Source organism: Oncorhynchus nerka, linkage group LG13 (genome assembly GCF_034236695.1).
Source record: "Oncorhynchus nerka isolate Pitt River linkage group LG13, Oner_Uvic_2.0, whole genome shotgun sequence".
In the NCBI taxonomy this organism is placed as follows: Eukaryota; Metazoa; Chordata; class Actinopteri; order Salmoniformes; family Salmonidae; genus Oncorhynchus; species Oncorhynchus nerka.
The window spans coordinates 2,362,253-2,387,224 of record NC_088408.1 but is presented as its reverse complement, the minus strand read 5'-3'; the positions used below and the strand labels follow the sequence as shown (position 1 = coordinate 2,387,224).

General features: G+C 43.5%; 1 protein-coding gene across 1 annotated transcript; it reads left to right on the top strand.

Moving 5' to 3' along the window:
- The first annotated feature begins 460 nt into the window (after nucleotides 1–460).
- Nucleotides 461–23,375, top strand: LOC135574576 (iodotyrosine deiodinase-like). The gene is given in 7 exon segments (XM_065026031.1): nucleotides 461–753; nucleotides 16,019–16,216; nucleotides 17,075–17,234; nucleotides 17,723–17,879; nucleotides 23,196–23,227; nucleotides 23,229–23,302; nucleotides 23,305–23,375. Coding segments are annotated over 7 exon segments (882 nt in total). The 5' UTR covers nucleotides 461–563.
- The last annotated feature ends 1,597 nt before the right edge of the window (nucleotides 23,376–24,972 follow it).

The window sequence follows — 24,972 nt, the reverse complement described above, 5'->3', positions numbered from 1 at the left end:
CTATAGAATATATTTTACCAACCCAGATGTAGGCTATAGACTATATTTTACCGACCCAGATGTAGGCTATAGACTATATCAACGACCCAGATGTAGGCTACAAACTATATCAACGACCCAGATGTAGGCTATAGACTATATTTTTCCAACCCAGATGTTGTCTATAGACTTAATCAGTCTATTTTCTTAAATACTTATTGGTGCTCCTAACTTTTTAAAAGTAGCCTATATTTATAGCCCTATAGATGTTATAGGCCTAATGTATAATCTAGAAATAAAGCCTATTATGTCATGCAGTGTAGTTCAGTGCTTGATGATTAACCCAGGCAACTCAACTCCTGACTGTGTCGCAACCAGGGCTTGTGTCCAAAAATGGCATACTGTTCCCTACATAGTGCACTACTTTCTACCAGATCCCTATGGGCCCAGCTCAAAATAGTGCACTAGACAGGGAATAGGGTGCAGTTTGGGACGAACGAGATCCGTTGAGCAGCGGAGCGCCCGCCTGGCTGGCAGACTGTCTGTTTCTATCAGTTGTGTTCAGATTATTGCCGTCAGTCAGCATGGCCCTTCTCTCCACTCTCACGCCGGTGTTCGTGGCTGTTTTATGCGTGATCCTAGTTTTTCTGTTCAAAAGCTCTCAGAAGAAGGAGAACAAGGCAGTGAAACGCGAGCCGAAGCCCGAGGCCGAGGCCCGACCATGGGTAGACGAGGATCTTCAGGACGACACAGAGATCCGACACAAAGATGAAGGTAGTTAGTCCTAATAACCTCTCCTATCTACCGAAGTGTGCACTTGTTCACTTCCCTTCATGGATTTGAAAGGAAATGACCATTTCTATTGGTCAACAGCTTGCGAAAATATGCACACAAAAAAATCTAACTTGTACCGAATAAATAATTGACGGATTGTGGCAAGATGATTTTTCGCAATTTAGTGTGAATGTCATTATAAGCAAGGCGTGTTCGTTCGCGTTATTTACATTCAGATTACTGGACGAAAATAACAGACTGAGAAAGGGCATTATTGGAAAGAGATGGTATCCAAACTTTTTCAGGGGGGACCCCACCCCAAATAAAACCTTAGAATATGTACATTTAGATTTTTACATCAACAAATAACCTTCAATTCATGACATTTTCATCTCTTATCAAAATCAAAAGAAACCAATAAATACATTTACTCAATAAAACAGTATTTAATTTTTTTTTATCTTTCTCAAAAACGTTTGTATATTGTCCCATAAAATAATCTGTACTCTTCATTATTTGTTCCTAAAAATAGATATTATATATACAACTAAAGTTTTGTTGTTGTGTGGGGTGGACCCCACTGCAGTCCCCCAGCGAGCCCACGACCCCGACTATGAATACCACTGTGGTAAAGGCTGTGTGTAGTGTAGCCTATGAAAAACATGCTATTAAAGCCACCGGTGCAGTCGACTGGTTTCTCTGCGTCAGAGCACTCCTCTAGGTCCGCTGGGTCAAACAGAGAGACCTGCTGCTACCTGCTAGCTTACTCTAGACCTATAGCCTATAGCCCTTTACTCTAGACCTATAGCCTATAGCCGTTTACTCTAGATCTATAGCCCTTTACTCTAGACCTATAGCCTATAGCCCTTTACTCTAGACCTATAGCCTATAGCCATTTACTCTAGACCTATAGCCCTTTACTCTAGATATATAGCCTATAGCCGTTTACTCTAGACCTATAGCCCTTTACTCTAGACCTATAGCCCTTTACTCTAGACCTATAGCCCTTTACTCTAGATATATAGCCTATAGCCGTTTACTCTAGACCTATAGCCCTTTACTCTAGACCTATAGCCCTTTACTCTAGACCTATAGCCCTTTACTCTAGATATATAGCCTATAGCCGTTTACTCTAGACCTATAGCCCTTTACTCTAGACCTATAGCCCTTTACTCTAGACCTATAGCCCTTTACTCTAGACCTATAGCCCTTTACTCTAGATCTATAGCCCTTTACTCTAGGTCTATAGCCCTTTACTCTAGATATATAGCCTATAGCCGTTTACTCTAGACCTATAGCCCTTTACTCTAGACCTATAGCCCTTTACTCTAGACCTATAGCCCTTTACTCTAGATATATAGCCTATAGCCGTTTACTCTAGACCTATAGCCCTTTACTCTAGACCTATAGCCCTTTACTCTAGACCTATAGCCCTTTACTCTAGACCTATAGCCCTTTACTCTAGACCTATAGCCCTTTACTCTAGACCTATAGCCCTTTATTGTAGATCTATAGCCCTTTACTCCAGACCTATAGCCCTTTACTCTAGATCTATAGCCTATAGCCCTTTACTCTAGACCTATAGCCCTTTACTCTAGACCTATAGCCCTTTACTCTAGATCTATAGCCTATAGCCCTTTACTCTCGACCTATAGCCCTTTACTCTAGATCTATAGCCCTTTACTCTAGATCTATAGCCTATAGCCCTTTACTCTAGATCTATAGCCTATAGCCCTTTACTCCAGACCTATAGCCCTTTACTCTAGACCTATAGCCCTTTACTCTAGACCTATAGCCCTTTATTGTAGATCTATAGCCCTTTACTCTAGATCTATAGCCCTTTACTCTAGATCTATAGCCTATAGCCCTTTACTCTAGACCTATAGCCCTTTACTCTAGACCTATAGCCCTTTATTGTAGATCTATAGCCCTTTACTCTAGATCTATAGCCGTTTACTCCAGACCTATAGCCCTTTACTCTAGATCTATAGCCTATAGCCGTTTACTCTAGACCTATAGCCCTTTACTCTAGACCTATAGCCTATAGCCCTTTACTCTAGACCTATAGCCCTTTACTCTAGACCTATAGCCTATAGCCCTTTACTCTAGACCTATAGCCCTTTACTCTAGACCTAACCCTTTATCTAGATCTATAGCCCTTTACTCTAGACCTATAGCCTATAGCCCCAGACCTATAGCCTATAGCCCTTTACTCTAGATCTATAGCCCTTTACTCTAGACCTATAGCCTATAGCCCTTTACTCTAGACCTATAGCCCTTTACTCTAGACCTATAGCCTATAGCCCTTTACTCTAGACCTATAGCCTATAGCCCTTTACTCTAGACCTATAGCCCTTTACTCTAGACCTATAGCCCTTTATTGTAGATCTATAGCCCTTTACTCTAGATCTATAGCCCTTTACTCAGATCTATAGCCTATAGCCGTTACTCTAGACCTATAGCCCTTTACTCTAGACCTATAGCCTATAGCCCTTTACCTCAGTCCTATAGCCCTTTACTCTAGACCTATTTTTACTCTAGACCTATAGCCCTTTCTACTCTAGATCTATAGCCCTTTACTCTAGACCTATAGCCTATAGCCCTTTACTCTAGTCCTATAGCCCTTTACTCTGACCTATAGCCCTTTACTCTAGACCTATAGCCCTTTACTCAGACCTATAGCCTATAGCCCTTTACTCTAGACCTAGCCCTTTACTCTAGACCTATACCCTTTACTCTAGACCTATAGCCCTTTACTCTAGACCTATAGCCCTTTACTCTAGATCTATAGCCCTTTACTCTAGGTCTATAGCCCTTTACTCTAGGTCTATAGCCTTACTCTAGATCTATAGCCCTTTACTCTAGATCTATAGCCCTTTACTCTAGGTCTATAGCCCTTTACTCTAGACCTATAACCCTTTACTCTAGGTCTATAGCCCAACCCTTTACTCTAGACATATAGCCCTTTACTCTAGACCTATAGCCCTTTACTCTAGACATCCCGCCCTTTATTGTAGATCTATAGCCCTTTACTCTAGGTCTATAGCCCTTTACACTAGATCTATAGCCTATAGCCCTTTACTCCAGACCTATAGCCCTTTACTCTAGATCTATAGCCTATAGCCCTTTACTCTAGACCTATAGCCCTTTACTCTAGACCTATAGCCCTTTACTCTAGACCTATAGCCCTTTATTGTAGATCTATAGCCCTTTACTCTAGATCTATAGCCCTTTACTCTAGATCTATAGCCCTTTACTCTAGACCTATAGCCCTTTACTCTAGATCTATAGCCCTTTACTCTAGACCTATAGCCTATAGCCCTTTACTCTAGTCCTATAGCCCTTTATTGTAGATCTATAGCCCTTTACTCTAGATCTATAGCCCTTTACTCTAGATCTATAGCCCTTTACTCTAGTCCTATAGCCCTTTACTCTAGACCTATAGCCCTTTACTCTAGACCTATAGCCCTTTACTCTAGATCTATAGCCCTTTACTCTAGACCTATAGCCTATAGCCCTTTACTCTAGTCCTATAGCCCTTTACTCTAGACCTATAGCCCTTTACTCTAGACCTATAGCCCCTTTACTCTAGACCTATAGCCTATAGCCCTTTACTCTAGACCTATAGCCCTTTACTCTAGACCTATAGCCCTTTACTCCTGGACCTATAGCCCTTTACTCTAGATCTATAGCCCTTTACTCTAGGTCTATAGCCCTTTACTCTAGGTCTATAGCCCTTTACTCTAGACCTATAGCCCTTTACTCTAGACCTATAGCCCTTTATTGTAGCTCTATAGCCCTTTACTCTAGGTCTATAGCCCTTTACTCTAGATCTATAGCCCTTTATTGTAGATCTATAGCCTATAGCCCTTTACTCTAGACCTATAGCCCTTTACTCTAGACCTTTACTCTAGATCTATAGCCTATAGCCCTTTACTCTAGATCTATAGCCTATAGCCCTTTACTCCAGACCTATAGCCCTTTACTCTAGACCTATAGCCCTTTACTCTAGACCTATAGCCCTTTATTGTAGATCTATAGCCCTTTACTCTAGATCTATAGCCCCTTATCCATCTGCCCATAGCCCTTTACTCTAGACCTATAGCCCTTTACTCTAGACCTAACATTGTAGATCTATCCCTTTACTCTAGATCTATAGCTTTACTCCAGACCTATAGCAATCCTTTACTCTAGATCTATAGCCTATAGCCACCTCAGACCTATAGCCCTTTACTCTAGACCTATAGCCTATAGCCCTTTACTCTAGACCTATAGCCCTTTACTCTAGACCTATAGCCTATAGCCCTTTACTTAGACCTAGCCCTTTACTCTAGACCTCTAGCCCTTTACTCTAGATCTATAGCCCTTTGTCTAGACCTCATAGCCTATAGCCCTTTGCTCTAGATCTATAGCCCTTTCTCTAGACCTATAGCCTATAGCCCTGGTTCACCAGACCTATAGCTCCTTTACTCTAGACCTATAGCCTATAGCCCTTTACTCTAGACCTATAGCCTATGCCCTTTATCTAGACCTATAGCCCTTTACTCTAGACCTATAGCCCTTTATTGTGATCACTGGCCCTTTACTCTAGATCTATAGCCCTTTACTCTAGATCTATAGCCTATGAGTTGTTTACTCTAGACCTATAGCCCTTACTCTAGACCTATAGCCTATAGCCCTTTACCTAGTCCTATAGCCCTTTACTCTAGACCTATAGCCCTTTACTCTAGACCTATAGCCCTTTACTCTAGATCTATAGCCCTTTACAAACTAGACCTATAGCCTATAGCCTTTACTCTAGTCCTATAGCCCTTTACTCTAGACCTATAGCCCTTTACTCTAACCTAAAGCCCTTTACTGACCTATAGCCTATAACCCTTTACTCTAGACCTATAGCCCTTTACTCTAGACCCCATAGCCCTTTACTCTAGACCTATAGCCCTTTACTCTAGACCTATAGCCCTTTACTCTAGATCTATAGCCCTTTACTCTAGGTCTAAAGCCCTTTACTCTAGGTCTATCAGCTCTCAACTCTAGATCTATAGCCCTCAAGATCTATAGCCCTTCTACTCTAGGTCTATAGCCCTTCTCACCTATAACCCTTTACTCTAGGTCTATAGCCCATAGCCCTTTACTCTAGACATATAAACTTTATCCTAGACCTATAGCCCTTTACTCTAGACATATAGCCCTTTATCTGTAGATCTATGGCCCTTTACCTGGTCTATCCAAACTCTAGATCAGTACCTATAGCCCTTAGACCTATAGCCCTTTTCAGATCTATAGCCTATAGCCCTTTACTCTAGACCTATAGCATTTACTCTAGACCTATAGCCCTTTACTCTAGACCTATAGCCCTTTATTGTAGATCTATAGCCCTTTACTCTAGATCTATAGCCCTCATCTAGATCTATAGCCCTTTACTCTAGACCTATAGCCCTTTACTCTAGATCTATAGCCCTTTACTCTAGACCTATAGCCTATAGCCCCGTACTCTAGTCCTATAGCCCTTTATTGTGATCTATAGCCCTTTACATCTAGATCTATAGCCAACTTTACTCTAGATTTGGCCCTTTACTCTAGTCCTATAGCCCTTTACTCTAGACCTATAGCCTGTACTCTAGACCTATAGCTGCTTTACTCTAGATCTATAGCCCTTTACTTAGACCTATAGCCTATAGCCCTTTATCTAGTCCTATAGCCCTTTACTCAAACTATAGCTACCTAGACCTATAGCCTATAGCCCTTTACTCTAGACCTATAGCCCTTTACTCTAGACCTATAGCCCTTTACCTAGACCTATAGCCCTTTACTCCAGATCTATGTTTACTCTATCTATAGCCCTTTACTTTAGGTCTTAGCCCTTTACTCTAGACCTTACTCTAGACCTATAGCCTTTATTGCTCTATGGCCCTTTACTCAGGTCTATCCCTTTACTCTAGATCTATAGCCCTTTATTGTAGATCTATAGCCTATCCCCCAGTTTACTCTAGACCTATAGCCCTTTACTCTAGACCTTTACTCTAGATCTATAGCCCTTTACTCTAGACCTATAGCCCTTTGCTCACAGGTCTATAGCCCTTTTTTCTAGGTCCTATAGCCCTTTACTTGTTAGATCTATAGCCTATAGCCCTTTACTCTAGATCTATAGCCCTTTTCTCTAGATCTATAGCCTATAGCCCTTTACTCTAGACCTATAGCCTATAGCCCTTTACTCAAGACCTATAGTCCTTTACTCTAGACCTATAGCCTATAGCCCTTTACTCTAGACCTATAGCCCTTTACTCTAGACCTATAGCCCTTTACTCTAGATCTATAGCCCTTTACTCTAGATCTATAGCCCTTTACTCTAGATCTATAGCCTATAGCCCTTTACTCCAGACCTATAGCCCTTTACTCTAGATCTATAGCCTATAGCCCTTTACTCTAGACCTATAGCCCTTTACTCTAGACCTATAGCCCTTTACTCTAGACCTATAGCCCTTTACTGTAGACCTATAGCCCTTTATTGTAGATCTATAGCCCTTTACTCTAGATCTATAGCCCTTTACTCTAGATATATAGCCTATAGCCCTTTACTCTAGATCTATAGCCTATAGCCCTTTACTCCAGACCTATAGCCCTTTACTCTAGACCTATAGCCCTTTACTCTAGACCTATAGCCCTTTACTCTAGACCTATAGCCCTTTACTCTAGACCTATAGCCCTTTACTCTAGACCTATAGCCCTTTACTCTAGATCTATAGCCTATAGCCCTTTACTCTAGATCTATAGCCTATAGCCCTTTACTCCAGACCTATAGCCCTTTACTCTAGATCTATAGCCTATAGCCGTTTACTCTAGACCTATAGCCCTTTACTCTAGACCTATAGCCTATAGCCCTTTACTCTAGACCTATAGCCCTTTACTCTAGACCTATAGCCCTTTACTCTAGATCTATAGCCCTTTACTCTAGACCTATAGCCTATAGCCCTTTACTCTAGACCTATAGCCTATAGCCCTTTACTCTAGACCTATAGCCTATAGCCCTTTACTCTAGATCTATAGCCCTTTACTCTAGACCTATAGCCTATAGCCCTTTACTCTAGACCTATAGCCCTTTACTCTAGACCTATAGCCTATAGCCCTTTACTCTAGACCTATAGCCCTTTACTCTAGATCTATAGCCCTTTACTCTATACCTATAGCCTATAGCCCTTTACTCTAGATCTATAGCCCTTTACTCTAGACCTATAGCCCTTTACTCTAGACCTATAGCCCTTTACTCTAGATCTATAGCCCTTTACTCTAGACCTATAGCCCTTTACTCTAGACCTATAGCCCTTTGCCTCTAGATCTATAGCCCTTTACTCTAGGTCTATAGCCCTTTACTCTAGGTCTATAGCCCATAGCCCTTTACTCTAGACATATAGCCCTTTACTCTAGACCTATAGCCCTTTACTCTAGACATATAGCCCTTTATTGTAGATCTATAGCCCTTTACTCTAGATCTATAGCCCTTTACTCTAGATCTATAGCCTATAGCCCTTTACTCTAGACCTATAGCACTTTACTCTAGACCTATAGCCTATAGCCCTTTACTCTAGACCTATAGCCCTTTACTCTAGACCTATAGCCCTTTACTCTAGGTCTATAGCCCTTTACTCTAGATCTATAGCCCTTTACTCTAGATCTATAGCCCTTTACTCTAGGTCTATAGCCCTTTACTCTAGACCTATAACCCTTTACTCTAGATCTATAGCCTATGGCCCTTTACTCCAGACCTATAGCCCTTTACTCTAGATCTATAGCCTATAGCCCTTTACTCTAGACCTATAGCCCTTTACTCTAGACCTATAGCCCTTTACTCTAGACCCCTTTAGATCTATAGCCCTTTACTCTAGGTCTATAGCCCTTTACTCTAGATCTATAGCCCTTTATTGTAGATCTATAGCCTATAGCCCTTTACTCTAGACCTATAGCCCTTTACTCTAGACCTTTACTCTAGATCTATAGCCCTTTACTCTAGACCTATAGCCCTTTACTCTAGGTCTATAGCCCTTTACTCTAGACCTATAGCCCTTTACTCTAGATCTATAGCCTATAGCTCTTTACTCTAGATCTATAGCCCTTTTCTCTAGATCTATAGCCTATAGCCCTTTACTCTAGACCTATAGCCTATAGCCCTTTACTCAAGACCTATAGTCCTTTACTCTAGACCTATAGCCTATAGCCCTTTACTCTAGACCTATAGCCCTTTACTCTAGACCTATAGCCCTTTACTCTAGATCTATAGCCCTTTACTCTAGATCTATAGCCCTTTACTCTAGATCTATAGCCTATAGCCCTTTACTCCAGACCTATAGCCCTTTACTCTAGATCTATAGCCTATAGCCCTTTACTCTAGACCTATAGCCCTTTACTCTAGACCTATAGCCCTTTACTGTAGACCTATAGCCCTTTATTGTAGATCTATAGCCCTTTACTCTAGATCTATAGCCCTTTACTCTAGATCTATAGCCTATAGCCCTTTACTCTAGATCTATAGCCTATAGCCCTTTACTCCAGACCTATAGCCCTTTACTCTAGACCTATAGCCCTTTACTCTAGACCTATAGCCCTTTATTGTAGATCTATAGCCCTTTACTCTAGATCTATAGCCCTTTACTCTAGATCTATAGCCTATAGTCCTTTACTCTAGATATATAGCCTATAGCCCTTTACTCCAGACCTATAGCCCTTTACTCTAGATCTATAGCCTATAGCCGTTTACTCTAGACCTATAGCCCTTTACTCTAGACCTATAGCCTATAGCCCTTTACTCTAGACCTATAGCCCTTTACTCTAGACCTATAGCCTATAGCCCTTTACTCTAGACCTATAGCCCTTTACTCTAGACCTATAGCCCTTTACTCTAGATCTATAGCCCTTTACTCTAGACCTATAGCCTATTGCCCTTTACTCTAGACCTATAGCCTATAGCCCTTTACTCTAGACCTATAGCCCTTTACTCTAGACCTATAGCCTATAGCCCTTTACTCTAGACCTATAGCCCTTTACTCTAGATCTATAGCCCTTTACTCTAGACCTATAGCCTATAGCCCTTTACTCTAGATCTATAGCCCTTTACTCTAGACCTATAGCCCTTTACTCTAGACCTATAGCCCTTTACTCTAGATCTATAGCCCTTTACTCTAGACCTATAGCCCTTTACTCTAGACCTATAGCCCTTTACTCTAGATCTATAGCCCTTTACTCTAGGTCTATAGCCCTTTACTCTAGGTCTATAGCCCATAGCCCTTTACTCTAGACCTATAGCCCTTTACTCTAGACATATAGCCCTTTATTGTAGATCTATAGCCCTTTACTCTAGATCTATAGCCCTTTACTCTAGATCTATAGCCTATAGCCCTTTACTCCAGACCTATAGCCCTTTACTCTAGATCTATAGCCTATAGCCCTTTACTCTAGACCTATAGCCCTTTACTCTAGACCTATAGCCCTTTATTGTAGATCTATAGCCCTTTACTCTAGATCTATAGCCCTTTACTCTAGATCTATAGCCTATAGCCGTTTACTCTAGACCTATAGCCCTTTACTCTAGACCTATAGCCTATAGCCCTTTACTCTAGTCCTATAGCCCTTTACTCTAGACCTATAGCCCTTTACTCTAGACCTATAGCCCTTTACTCTAGATCTATAGCCCTTTACTCTAGATCTATAGCCCTTTACTCTAGTCCTATAGCCCTTTACTCTAGACCTATAGCCCTTTACTCTAGACCTATAGCCCTTTACTCTAGACCTATAGCCTATAGCCCTTTACTCTAGACCTATAGCCCTTTACTCTAGACCTATAGCCCTTTACTCTAGACCTATAGCCCTTTACTCTAGACCTATAGCCCTTTACTCTAGATCTATAGCCCTTTACTCTAGGTCTATAGCCCTTTACTCTAGGTCTATAGCCCTTTACTCTAGATCTATAGCCCTTTACTCTAGATCTATAGCCCTTTACTCTAGGTCTTTAGCCCTTTACTCTAGACCTATAACCCTTTACTCTAGGTCTATAGCCCATAGCCCTTTACTCTAGACATATAGCCCTTTACTCTAGACCTATAGCCCTTTACTCTAGACATATAGCCCTTTATTGTAGATCTATAGCCCTTTACTCTAGGTCTATAGCCCTTTACTCTAGATCTATAGCCTATAGCCCTTTACTCCATACCTATAGCCCTTTACTCTAGATCTATAGCCTATAGCCCTTTATTCTAGACCTATAGCCCTTTACTCTAGATCTATAGCCCTTTACTCTAGATATATAGCCCTTTACTCTAGACCTACAGCCCTTTACTCTAGACCTATAGCCCTTTACTCTAGCCCTTTACTCTAGATCTATAGCCCTTTACTCTAGACCTATAGCCTATAGCCCTTTACTCTAGATCTATAGCCCTTTACTCTAGACCTATAGCCCTTTACTCTAGACCTATAGCCCTTTACTCTAGATCTATAGCCCTTTACTCTAGACCTATAGCCCTTTACTCTAGACCTATAGCCCTTTACTCTAGATCTATAGCCCTTTACTCTAGGTCTATAGCCCTTTACTCTAGGTCTATAGCCCATAGCCCTTTACTCTAGACCTATAGCCCTTTACTCTAGACATATAGCCCTTTATTGTAGATCTATAGCCCTTTACTCTAGATCTATAGCCCTTTACTCTAGATCTATAGCCTATAGCCCTTTACTCCAGACCTATAGCCCTTTACTCTAGATCTATAGCCTATAGCCCTTTACTCTAGACCTATAGCCCTTTACTCTAGACCTATAGCCCTTTATTGTAGATCTATAGCCCTTTACTCTAGATCTATAGCCCTTTACTCTAGATCTATAGCCTATAGCCCTTTACTCTAGACCTATAGCCTTTACTCTAGACCTATAGCCTATAGCCCTTTACTCTAGACCTATAGCCCTTTACTCTAGACCTATAGCCCTTTACTCTAGACCTATAGCCCTTTACTCTAGACCTATAGCCTATAGCCCTTTACTCTAGATCTATAGCCCTTTACTCTAGTCCTATAGCCCTTTACTCTAGACCTATAGCCCTTTACTCTTATAGCCCTTTACTCTAGACCTATAGCCTATAGCCCTTTACTCTAGACCTATAGCCCTTTACTCTAGACCTATAGCCCTTTACTCTAGACCTATAGCCCTTTACTCTAGACCTATAGCCCTTTACTCTAGATCTATAGCCCTTTATTCTAGGTCTATAGCCTTTACTCTAGGTCTATAGCCCTTTACTCTAGATCTATAGCCCTTTACTCTAGATCTATAGCCCTTTACTCTAGGTCTTTAGCCCTTTACTCTAGACCTATAACCCTTTACTCTAGGTCTACCTATAGCCCTTTACTCTAGACATATAGCCCTTTACTCTAGACCTATAGCCCTTTACTCTAGACATATAGCCCTTTATTGTAGATCTATAGCCCTTTACTCTAGGTCTATAGCCCTTTACTCTAGATCTATAGCCTATAGCCCTTTACTCCATACCTATAGCCCTTTACTCTAGATCTATAGCCTATAGCCCTTTATTCTAGACCTATAGCCCTTTACTCTAGATCTATAGCCCTTTACTCTAGATATATAGCCCTTTACTCTAGACCTACAGCCCTTTACTCTAGACCTATAGCCCTTTACTCTAGCCCTTTACTCTAGATCTATAGCCCTTTACTCTAGATCTATAGCCTATAGCCCTTTACTCTAGACCTATAGCCCTTTACTCTAGATCTATAGCCTATAGCCCTTTATTCTAGACCTATAGCCCTTTACTCTAGATCTATAGCCCTTTACTCTAGATATATAGCCCTTTACTCTAGACCTACAGCCCTTTACTCTAGACCTATAGCCCTTTACTCTACACCTATAGCCCTTTACTCTAGATCTATAGCCTATAGCCCTTTACTCTAGACCTATAGCCTATAACCCTTTACTCGAGACCTATAGTCCTTTACTCTAGATCTATAGCCCTTTACTCTAGATCTATAGCCCTTTACTCTAGATCTATAGCCCTTTACTCTAGATCTATAGCCCTTTACTCTAGATCTATAGCCTATAGCCGTTTACTCTAGACCTATAGCCCTTTACTCTAGACCTATAGCCTATAGCCCTTTACTCTAGTCCTATAGCCCTTTACTCTAGACCTATAGCCCTTTACTCTAGACCTATAGCCCTTTACTCTAGACCTATAGCCTATAGCCCTTTACTCTAGATCTATAGCCCTTTACTCTAGTCCTATAGCCCTTTACTCTAGACCTATAGCCCTTTACTCTAGACCTATAGCCCTTTACTCTAGACCTATAGCCTATAGCCCTTTACTCTAGACCTATAGCCCTTTACTCTAGACCTATAGCCCTTTACTCTAGACCTATAGCCCTTTACTCTAGACCTATAGCCCTTTACTCTAGATCTATAGCCCTTTACTCTAGGTCTATAGCCCTTTACTCTAGGTCTATAGCCCTTTACTCTAGATCTATAGCCCTTTACTCTAGATCTATAGCCCTTTACTCTAGGTCTTTAGCCCTTTACTCTAGACCTATAACCCTTTACTCTAGGTCTATAGCCCATAGCCCTTTACTCTAGACATATAGCCCTTTACTCTAGACCTATAGCCCTTTACTCTAGACATATAGCCCTTTATTGTAGATCTATAGCCCTTTACTCTAGGTCTATAGCCCTTTACTCTAGATCTATAGCCTATAGCCCTTTACTCCATACCTATAGCCCTTTACTCTAGATCTATAGCCTATAGCCCTTTATTCTAGACCTATAGCCCTTTACTCTAGATCTATAGCCCTTTACTCTAGATATATAGCCCTTTACTCTAGACCTACAGCCCTTTACTCTAGACCTATATTTACTCTGCCCTTTACTCTAGATCTATAGCCCTTTACTCTAGATCTATTATAACTCTAGACCTATAGCCCTTTACTCTAGATCTATAGCCTATAGCCCTTTATTCTAGACCTATAGCCCTTTACTCTAGATCTATAGCCCTTTACTCTAGATATATAGCCCTTACTCTAGACCTACAGCCCTTTACTCTATGTCTATAGCCCTTTACTCTACACCTATAGCCCTTACTCTAGATCTATAGCCTATAGCCCTTTACTCTAGACCTAGAGCCTATAACCCTTTACTCCTAGATCCTTTATCTAGATCTATAGCCCTTTACTCTAGATCTATTAACCCTTTACAGATCTATAGCCCTTTACTCAGATCTATAGCCTATTATCCTTTACAGACCTAGCCCTTTATCCAGACCTATAGCCCTTACTCTAGACCTATAGCCCTTTATTCTAGACCTATAGCTCTTTATTCTAGACCAGGCCTTTACTCCAGACATAGATCCTTTATTCAGATCTAACAGATCCTTAACCACAGAACAGCCCATTATCCACATCTATTAACCACAGAACAGATCTATAGCCCTTTATCATTAACCAACTAAACTCAGATAAACTAAACTCTACAAACATGATGGAGTTAAGCTGCAGAACAGTCTGGGTGGACTGGAGCTCAGAGTTTTTTTATCAAAAGTGACTTAGCACCCAAAGAATAGATCAATTACACAGAACAATGTCGTGTGCAATCCCCTTCCTCTCAATACTCAGAACAGATCAGTCTAAGTCTATGTCTATATATTGCTCAACCTTTGAACCCAAACAGAAAATCATTAAGACAAGAGAAAGAAATTAGAGAGAGAACAGATCATTAACCACAGAATTGATGTTGCATTAACCACAGAACAGATCATTATCCACAGAACAGATCATTATCCACAGAACAGATCATTATCCACATCATTAACCACAGAACAGATCATTATCCACAGAACAGATCATTATCCACAGAACAGATCATTATCCACAGAACAGATCATTAACCACATCATTAACCACAGAACAGATCATTAACCACATCATTAACCACAGAACAGATCATTAACCACAGAACAGATCATTAACCTCAGAACAGATCATTAACCACAGAGAACCACAGAACAGATCATTAACCACAGAACAGATCATTAATCACAGAACAAATCATTAACCACAGAACAGATCATTAACCACAGAGAACCACAGAACAGATAATTAACCACAGAACAGATCATTAACCACAGAACAGATCATTAACCACAGAGAACCACAGAACAGATCATTAACCACAGAACAGATCATTAACCACAGAACAGATCATTAACCACTGAACAGATCATTAACCACAGAACAGATCATTAACCACAGAACAGATCATTAACCACAGAGAACCACAGCACAGATCATTAACCACAGAACAGATGATTAACCACATAACAGATCGTTAACCTCAGAACAGATCGTTAACCTCAGAACAGATCATTAACCACAGAACAGATCATTAACCACAGAACAGATCATTAGCCACAGGGAACCACAGAACAGATCATTGACCACAGAACAGATCATTAGCCACAGGGAACCACAGAACAGATCATTAACCACAGAACAGATCATTAACCACAGAACAGATCATTAACCTCAGAACAGATCATTAACCACAGAACAGATCATTAACCACAGAACAGATCATTAACCTCATAACAGATCATTGACCACAGAACAGATCATTAACCACAGAACAGATCATTAGCCACAGGGAACCACAGAACAGATCATTGACCACAGAACAGATCATTAGCCACAGGGAACCACAGAACAGATCATTAACCACAGAACAGATCATTAACCACAGAACAGATCATTAACCTCAGAACAGATCATTAACCACAGAACAGATCATTAACCACAGAACAGATCATTAACCACAGAACAGATCATTAACCACAGAACAGATCATTAGCCACAGGGAACCACAGAACAGATCATTAACCACAGAACAGATCATTAACCACAGAACAGATCATTAACCTCAGAACAGATCATTAACCACAGAACAGATCATTAACCACAGAACAGATCATTAACCACAGAACAGATCATTAACCATAGAACAGATCATTAACCACAGAACAGATGAGCGCAACTCAAGGTAGTATGAATGAACACATTCGGTCAAGTAGCTATACAAATGGTTACACTAACCAACCAATATGTGCATGATGTGCACATCTATACATTAACATTGCAGATTGCGCCTTTAATCACATTCAATCCGCCTACAATTTAAAAAGCCTTGCTTTCTGTAGCTTCATAATTCAGACGATTGGTCTTCCCCCCTGTCTGTCTGGTTTTAGAGGATGGTGATTGGGTGGAGAGTGGTGGGGAGGAGGAGCTGGCCCACGTGCCCTACCCGGCTTCTCGGTACCACGTAGAGGTCATGGTTCAGAGGTCACAGGACTTCTTCAACCTGATGAACCAGAGGAGGTCTGTCCGCTTCATCAGCCCCGAGCCCGTTCCACGACAGGTCATCGACAACGTCATCCGCACTGCAGGTAACACATGCATAATGCACACAGACACACACACAGACAGACACACAGACACACAGACAGACACACAGACAGAAACACAGACAGACACACACAGACAGACACACACAGACAGACACACAGACACACACAGACAGACAGACACACAGACACACACAGACAGACACACACACAGACAGACACACACAGACACACACAGACAGACACACACAGACAGACACACACACACAGACAGACACACACACAGACAGACACACACACACACACACACACACAGACAGACACACACAGACACACAGACACACACACACACACACAGACACACACACAGACACACACACACAGACACACACACACACAGACACACACACACATACAGACACACACACAGACACACACACACACACACAGACACACACAGACACACAGACACACACAGACAGACACAGACAGACACACACAGACACAGACACACACAGACACACAGACACACGCAGACACAGACAGACACACACAGACACAGACAGACAAGCACAGACACGCGCAGACAGACACACACACAAACAGACACACACACAAACACAGACACACACACACACACACAGACACACACACACACACACACACACACACACACACACACAGACACACACAGACAGACACACACAGACAGACACACACAGACACACACACAGACACACACACAAACAGACACACACACAAACAGACACACACACAGACAGACACACAGACACACACACAGACACACACACAAACAGACACACACACAGACAGACACACACACACACACACACACACACACAGACAGACACTCATGAATGTGTTGTCTGTGTTGTCCAGGCACAGCCCCCAGTGGAGCCCACACAGAACCCTGGACGTTTGTGGTAGTGTCAGACCCAGAGGTGAAGCACCAGATCAGGCTAGTGGTGGAGGAGGAGGAGGAAGTCAACTACCGTCAGAGGATGGGGGACAAGTGGGTCAGTGACCTGCAGAGGCTCAGGTCAGATAAAATGCACAGTGCAAACACCATGTAGATATACAGCATGTAGATATACACCATGTAGATATACACCATGTAGATATACAGCATGTCAGATATATTTTTATAACTCTCTCTCCATCTCCCCTCCTCCCTCTTTTTCTAATCTCTCTCCATCTCCCCCTCCCTCGCTCTCCTCTCTCCATCTCCATCTCCCCCTCCCTCCCTCTCCCCTCGCTCTCTCCTCTCTCCATCTCCCCCTCCTCCCTCTCTCCCTCGCTCTCCTCTCCATCTCCCCCTCCTCCCTCTCTCCCTCGCTCTCTCCTCTCTCTCCATCTCCCCTCCCTCCCTGTCTCCCTCACTCTCTCCTCCCTCTCTCCCCCTCTCTCCTCCCTTCCCCATCTCTCTCTCTCCCCCCTCTCTCTCCCCCTCTCTCCTCCCCCTCTCCCCCTCCCCCATCTCTCCTCCCTCTCTCTCCCCCTCTCTCCCTCTCTCCTCCCTCTCCCCAGGACTAACTGGGTGAAGCAGTATCTTGATGTGGCTCCCTACCTCGTGTTGATATTTAAACAGACGTACGGCATCGTAGCTGGAGGACAGAAGAGGACTCATTACTACAATGAGATCAGTGTGTCCATCTCCTGTGGCCTGCTATTGGCCGCGCTGCAGGTCAGAGCATTCACACACGGTCATTTACATTTGAGTCATTTAGCAGACGCTCTTATCCAGAGCAACTTACAGCTAGTGCGTTCATCTTAATAAAATAGCTAGGTGAGACAACCACACTCATTCAGATTTCATCAAGTCACAATCCCCGTGGACCACTGGGGCGTACTCAGGGATGTGGACCACCGGGGGCGAACTCAGGAACGTGGACCTCTGGGGCGTACTCAGGGATGTGGGCCGCTGGGCGTACTCAGGACGCGGACCGCTCGGGCGTACTCAGGGACGTGGACCACTGGGGCATACTCAGGGACGTGGACCACTGGGGTGTTCTCAGGGACGTGGACTTCTGGGGCATACTCAGGGACGTGGACCGCTGGGGCGAACTCAGGAACGTTGACCTCTGGGGCGTACTCAGGACGTGGACTTCTGGGGCGTACTCAGGGGACGTGGACCGCTGGGGCGTACTGATATGATTCTCTATTCTATCTGAAGAGGGCAATCGACAGACACTGCAGCTCTGCCTCTAGCTCCTAAGCAACTTCACAGTATTTTTTGTTTTTTGTGTTATTTCTTATATTATTAGTCTAGAATGTTTTTTTGTGTTATAAAATACATTCGGAAAGAACTTCTGGATATCAGAGAGTGGTAACTCACCAGTATTACGACCAGAAACACGACTTTCCCGAATTGGATCCCTTGTTCGTACTCCAAGGCAACTAAACTTATCCCAGAGGCTGCTCCAAGACGCCGTCAGTGGAGAAGAGGTATTCGGAGTGGACTTCTAGTCCGACTCAGGAGGCGTGCACACCATCCATCGCTCCACTATAATTCCCGCTAATGTTAATTCCCTGGACAATAAAGTAGATGAGCTCAGGGCGAGGATCTCCTTCCAGAGAGACATCAGGCACTGTAACATACTCTGTTTCACGGAATCATGACACTACTCAGGATATAATGTCCCCGTCCATACAGCCAGCTGGGTTCTCAGTACATCGGGCAGACAGGAATAAAGACCTCTCCGGGAAGAGGAAAGGTGGAGGTGTATGTTTCATGATTAACTGCTCATGGTGTGATTGTGGTAATGTACAGTAACTCAAGTTCTTTTGTTCCCCTGACCTAGAATACCTCACAATCATATTACCGCCCCAGATAATTATCTTCGGTTATAGTCACAACCGTGTATATTCCCCCTCAAGCCGATATCACGACGGCCTTCAAGGAACTACACTGGTCTTTGTGCAAACAGGAAACTACATATCCCGAGGCAACATTTATTGTAGCTGGGGATTTAAAAAAAAAACATTTTGGGAGGAAAACATTACCGAAGTTCTATCAACACATTGCCTGTTGTGCTTGTGCTTCGAAAACTCTCGACCATTGTCACTCTCCCTTTCGGGATGGCTACAAGGACCTCCCCTGCCCTCCCATCGGCAAATCAGATCACACCTCCCTTCTGCTCTACCCTTCCTATAGTCAGAAACTCAAACAGGAAGTACCCATGCTAAGATCTATTTAATGCTGGTCTGACAAATCGGAATCCATGCTTCAAGATTGTTTTGATCACGCGGACTGTGATATGTTCCCGGGTTGCCTCTGAGAATAACATTGACGTATACACTGAGACGGTGACTGAGTTCATCAGGAAGTGGTTTAGAGGATGTTGTTCCCACTGTGGCTATTAAAACCTACCCAAACCAAAAACCGTGAAAGCGAACTACGACAAGGTCACTGGAAATATGGTTGAGTACAAACAGTCCAGCTATGCCCACCGTAAGTCAATCAAACAGGCAAAACATCAGTACAGAGACAAAGTGGAGTCGCACCAACTGCTCAGACACGAGATGTATGTGGCAGGGACTCCAGACAATGACATATTACAAAGGGAAAACCAGCCACTGACGACTTGCTCCCAGACAAGCTAAACACCTTCTTCACCCGCTTTGAGGATAACAGAGTGCTACCGACGCAGCCCTCTCGGCCAAGGACTGTGGTCCTCCGTGGTCGACGTGAGTAAGGACTGTGGGCTGTTCTCCGTGGTCGACGGAGTAAGGACTGTGGGCTGTTCTCCGTGGTCGACGTGAGTAAGGACTGTGGGCTGTTCTCCGTGGTCGACGTGAGTAAGGACTGTGGGCTGTTCTCCGTGGTCGACGTGAGTAAGACTGTGGGCTGTTCTCCGTGGTCGACGTGAGTAAGGACTGTGGGGCTGTTCTCCGTGGTTGACGTGAGTAAGGACTGTGGGCTGTTCCCCGTGGTCGACGTGAGTAAGGACTGTGGTCCTCCGTGGTCGACGTGAGTAAGGACTGTGGGCTGTTCTCCGTGGTCGACGTGAGTGGTCCTCTGTGGTCGACGTGAGGACTGTGGTCCTCTGTGGTCGACGTGAGTAAGGACTGTGGGCTGTTCCCCGTGGTCGACGTGAGTAAGGACTGTGGGCTGTTCTCCCGTGGTCGACGTGAGTAAGGACTGTGGGCTGTTCTCCGTGGTCGACGTGAGTAAGGACTGTGGGCTGTTCTCCGTGGTCGACGTGAGTAAGGACTGTGGGCTGTTCTCCGTGGTCGACGTGAGTAAGGACTGTGGGCTGTTCTCCGTGGTCGACGTGAGTAAGGACTGTGGGCTGTTCCCCGTGGTCGACGTGAGTAAGGACTGTGGCTGTCTCCGTGGTCGCGTGAGTAAGGACTGTGGTCCTGCGTGGTCGACGTGAAAGACATTTAAGCGTGTCAACCCACACAAGGCTGCCGGCTCAGACGGCATCCCTAGCCGCGTCCTCAGAGCATGTGCAGACCAGCTGACTGGAGTGTTTATGGACATATTCAATCTCCCTATTCCAGTCTGCTGTCCCCACTTGCTTCAAGATGTCCACCATTGTTCCTGTACCCAAGAAAGCGAAGGTAACTGACTATAGCCCCGTAGCACTCACTTCTGTCATCATGAGGTGCTTTGAGAGTCTAGTTAAGAATTGTATCACCTCCACCTTACCTGTAACCCTTAACCCACTTCAATTTGCTTACCGCCCCCAATAGATCCACAGGACGATGCAATCACCATCACACTACACAGTGCCCTGTCCCATCTGGAGGAATACCTATGTGAGAATGCTGTTCATTGCCTTCAACACCATAGTACCCTCCAAGCTCATCATTAAGCTTGGGGCCCTGGGTCTGAAAACCGCCCTGTACAACTGGGCCTTGGACTTTCTGATGGGCGGCCCCCAGGTGGTGAAGGTAGGAAACAACACCTCCACTACGCTAATTCTCAACACTGGGGCCCCACAAGGATGAGTGCTCAGCCCCTCCTGTACTCCTTGTTCACCCATGACTGAGTGGCCATGCACGCCTCCAACTCAATCACCAAGTTTTCAGACAACACAACAGTAGTAGGCCTGATTACCAACAATGACGAGACAGTCTACAGGGATGGAGGTGAGGGCCCTGGGAGGAGTGGTGCCAGGAAAATAACCTCTCCCTCAACATCAACAAAACGAAGGAGCTGATCGTGGACTTCAGGAGACAGAAGAGGGAGTACGCCCCCTATCCACATCAACTGTGCTGCAGGGGAGAAGGTGAAAAGCTTCAAGTTCCTGGGCATACACGCCGCTACCACCCGGTTACACAACCCTGCACTTTAGAGGTCCGCTGCAGTAATGTACATACTGTCGAAATGGAATCACTGGTCACTTTAATAACATTAAACTGTTTTACTCATTTCATATGTACTGTATATAATGTATTCTAGTCAAGTCCATCCTATTCAACTATTGCTGTACTATTCTATCCTATGTATTCTATAGATATACTATATATTCCATCCACATCCGGTCTATAATGTCTATACATCCCATCATATAAAAATGCATTCGGAAAGTATTCAGACCCCTTGACTTTTTCTACATTTGGTTACGTTACAGTCTTATTCTAAGTCGCAGTGGTGGGTGGTATAAGGTGCTTTAGTGACAAAACGGATGGCACTGTGATAAACTGCATCCAGTTTGCTGAGTTGAGTGTTGGAAGCAATTTTGTAGATGACATCGCAAAGTCGAGGATCGGTAGGATAGTCAGTTTTACTAGGGTAAGTTTGGGCGTGAGTGAAGGAGGCTTTGTTGCGGAATAGAAAGCCGACTCTTGATTTGATTTTAGATTGAGATGTTTGATATGAGTCTGGAAGGAGAGTTTGCAGTCTAGCCAGACACCTAGGTACTTATAGATGTCCACATATTCTAGGTCGGAACCATCCAGGGTGGTGATGCTAGTCAGGCATGCGGGTGCAGGCAGCGAACGGTTGAAAAGCATGCATTTGGTTTTACTAGCGTTTAAGAGCAGTTGGAGGCCACGGAAGGAGTGCTGTATGGCATTGAAGCTCGTTTGGAGGTTAGATAGCACAGTGTCCAATGACGGGCCGAAAGTATATAGAATGGTGTCGTCTGCGTAGGTGGATCAGGGAATCGCCCGCAGCAAGAGCAACATCATTGATATATACAGGGAAAAGAGTCGGCCCGAGAATTGAACCCTGTGGCACCCCATAGAGACTGCCAGAGGACCGACAGCATGCCCTCCGATTTGACACACACTGAACTCTGTCTGCAAAGTAATTGGTGAACCAGGCAAGGCAGTCATCCGAAAACCGAGGCTACTGAGTCTGCCGATAAGAATATGGTGATTGACAGAGTCGAAAGCCTTGGCACAAGCATTTAGTTAGGTTTAGGTAGGTATTACTGGAGTTAGGAACACAAGCATTTGGTTAGATATTACTGGAGAGCTAAACACAAGCATTTAGTTAGATACTACTACACTGGGAGCTAGGTTTAGGTAGGTATTACTGTTGGAGTTAGGAACACAAGCATTTGGTTAGATATTACTGCACTGTTGAGCTAGAACACTAGCATTTAGCTAGGTTTTTACTGTTGGAGCTAGGAACACAAGCATTTAGTTTACTATTGAGCCAGGAACTACTGCAGAGATATTACTGTTGGAGCTAGGAACACAAGCATTTAGGTAGGTACTGATATTTTAGCTAGGTTTTACTGTTGGAGCTAGAAACACTAGCATTTCACTACACCCTTAATAACATCTAAATATTTGATTTGAAATAAAATGTCAAACAAAGACAGAAGGATGTTACATTTCAGAATGTTGACGTAGAAATGTGTTGTGTAGAACAGACATTATCGTCTGTCAGATAGAACAGGGAATGGTGTCAGCTCTAGGCAACCATAAGAGCATTTCTAAACCCTTAATAAACCTCTGGGATTCTGTATGTGTTTGATATTCTGACCGAACCCATGTCTCTGTGTTTGACTGACATGCAGTCTGTCCAATCCCTTGTCAGAATGCAGGTCTGGTGACGACGACGACGACGCCTCAACTGCGGCTCCCAGCTCAGGCTGCTCCTCGGTCGGCCAGCCAATGAGAAGCTGCTGATGCTACTTCCTGTTGGTTACCTCCCGCCCACGCCACCGTGCCCGACCCTCACCCGCAAGCCACTGACGACATCATGGTACACCTGTGACATCATCATAAAGGGCCCGCCGAAAGGACATCATAGATGCAGGGGGTGCCTTCTGTCCTCGCTCTCCCAGTTATCTGCAATGATTTGTAAAGCAGCAACAGTCATCAAATGTTTACTATTCTAATAAATGCAACAGTTGACAATAAAATGAAGATACTCCAAACTTTTTAGATTTTTTTTTAAATCCATCAGATATCGAGTGAATTATAGCATAAAACATTTTACTGGCACGGACAAATAATGTTCAGGATTTTGGGTGGAAATTCAGGTATTCAATTTATTGTTAAATTTCACTTCGTTTTTTCTTAGAATGAACTAATATTCTAACGGGCATCAGGTATTTTTGTAACTTTTTTGTGTTAAAATGGAAGAAAATGGTAAAGAAGAAAATGGTATTACCTCATTTGCATAAACACATGCTGTGTGTTGCATATATTAATAAATTAACAAAGGGGTGGGAACAAGGCTGCACACACCAAACTAGTGCTCTGTCTAGGCCTACCTGTACTCACCTGTACTCACCTGTACTCACTCTGTGCTCAGTAATTAATGTTGTCACATTCTAATTCAACATGTATGTCAATAGCAGAGGTGCATTCAGTTCGCAGATAACATTTACTACTGCAGAACTGCACATTCTTCCATAACGTCCCCTGTATGTTCTTGAACAATTTTGAGTAAGTTTGGTGGGTGTGGCTTTGAAGCCTGAGGACGTATTTAAAGAGCAGGCCATGTTGACAGCGTTTCCAAAACCCGTTCTTTTTTCAACCTGCTTTTTCAGTAGAGCATCTTTGGTTGAATTGAACGTTCCAGAACATAAATCAAATCAAATCAAAATGAACGTAGCCCTGATACCTTTAGATAAAAAAATAAACAGGTTTGCTCGAGATTACACCTCTACAGTGACTCCACTCACATTGGTTAAAAATGAGCAAACGGGCTGTGAAATTATTGTTTTATTTGCTGTCTTCATCCTCTTCTTGGTCTTTCATTCAAAATATTCACAAAATGTCATTGGGGGAACTCAATAATATTTCTGAGCTTCACAGCTCCTATAAGAGGTTCAGGAACCTGTAGAACATTTTGAGGTGAAGGTACTCTGCTCCTCCCAAATCTGACTACACATTTGTTTTGATCACTTATTACATATATTTTGGGATTCCTCCAACGCCATTTGCCAATGTGGAGTGGAGAAGAAACTTTCTTGCAATAGTGCATTCCTGTCCACTTCTCTCTTCTCTCCTGCCAGCTGCCTCCTCAATTACGATTTCATCCTATTCATTAGCAGTCGAGGAGAGATGAGGGTGAGGACGGAGGAGAGGGGAGGCGAGAGAGGCGGGGCCGAGAGAGCAGAGGAGTCAAGGAGAGAACGGAGAGAGGAGTGAGGAGAGGAGGGAAGAAGAGGGAAGAGGGAGGACGAATGAGAGGGATGGAGGAAAGGAGAGGACGGGGAGGAACAGATGAAAGGAGGAGAGGACTGAATGAGAGGAGAGGAGGAGGGGATGAGGAGAGAAGAGGAGAGGAGATGAGCAGGAGAGGAGGGAGGAGGTTCTCCATTATATGTACAGGAAATAACATTGGTTACATCCCAATCATT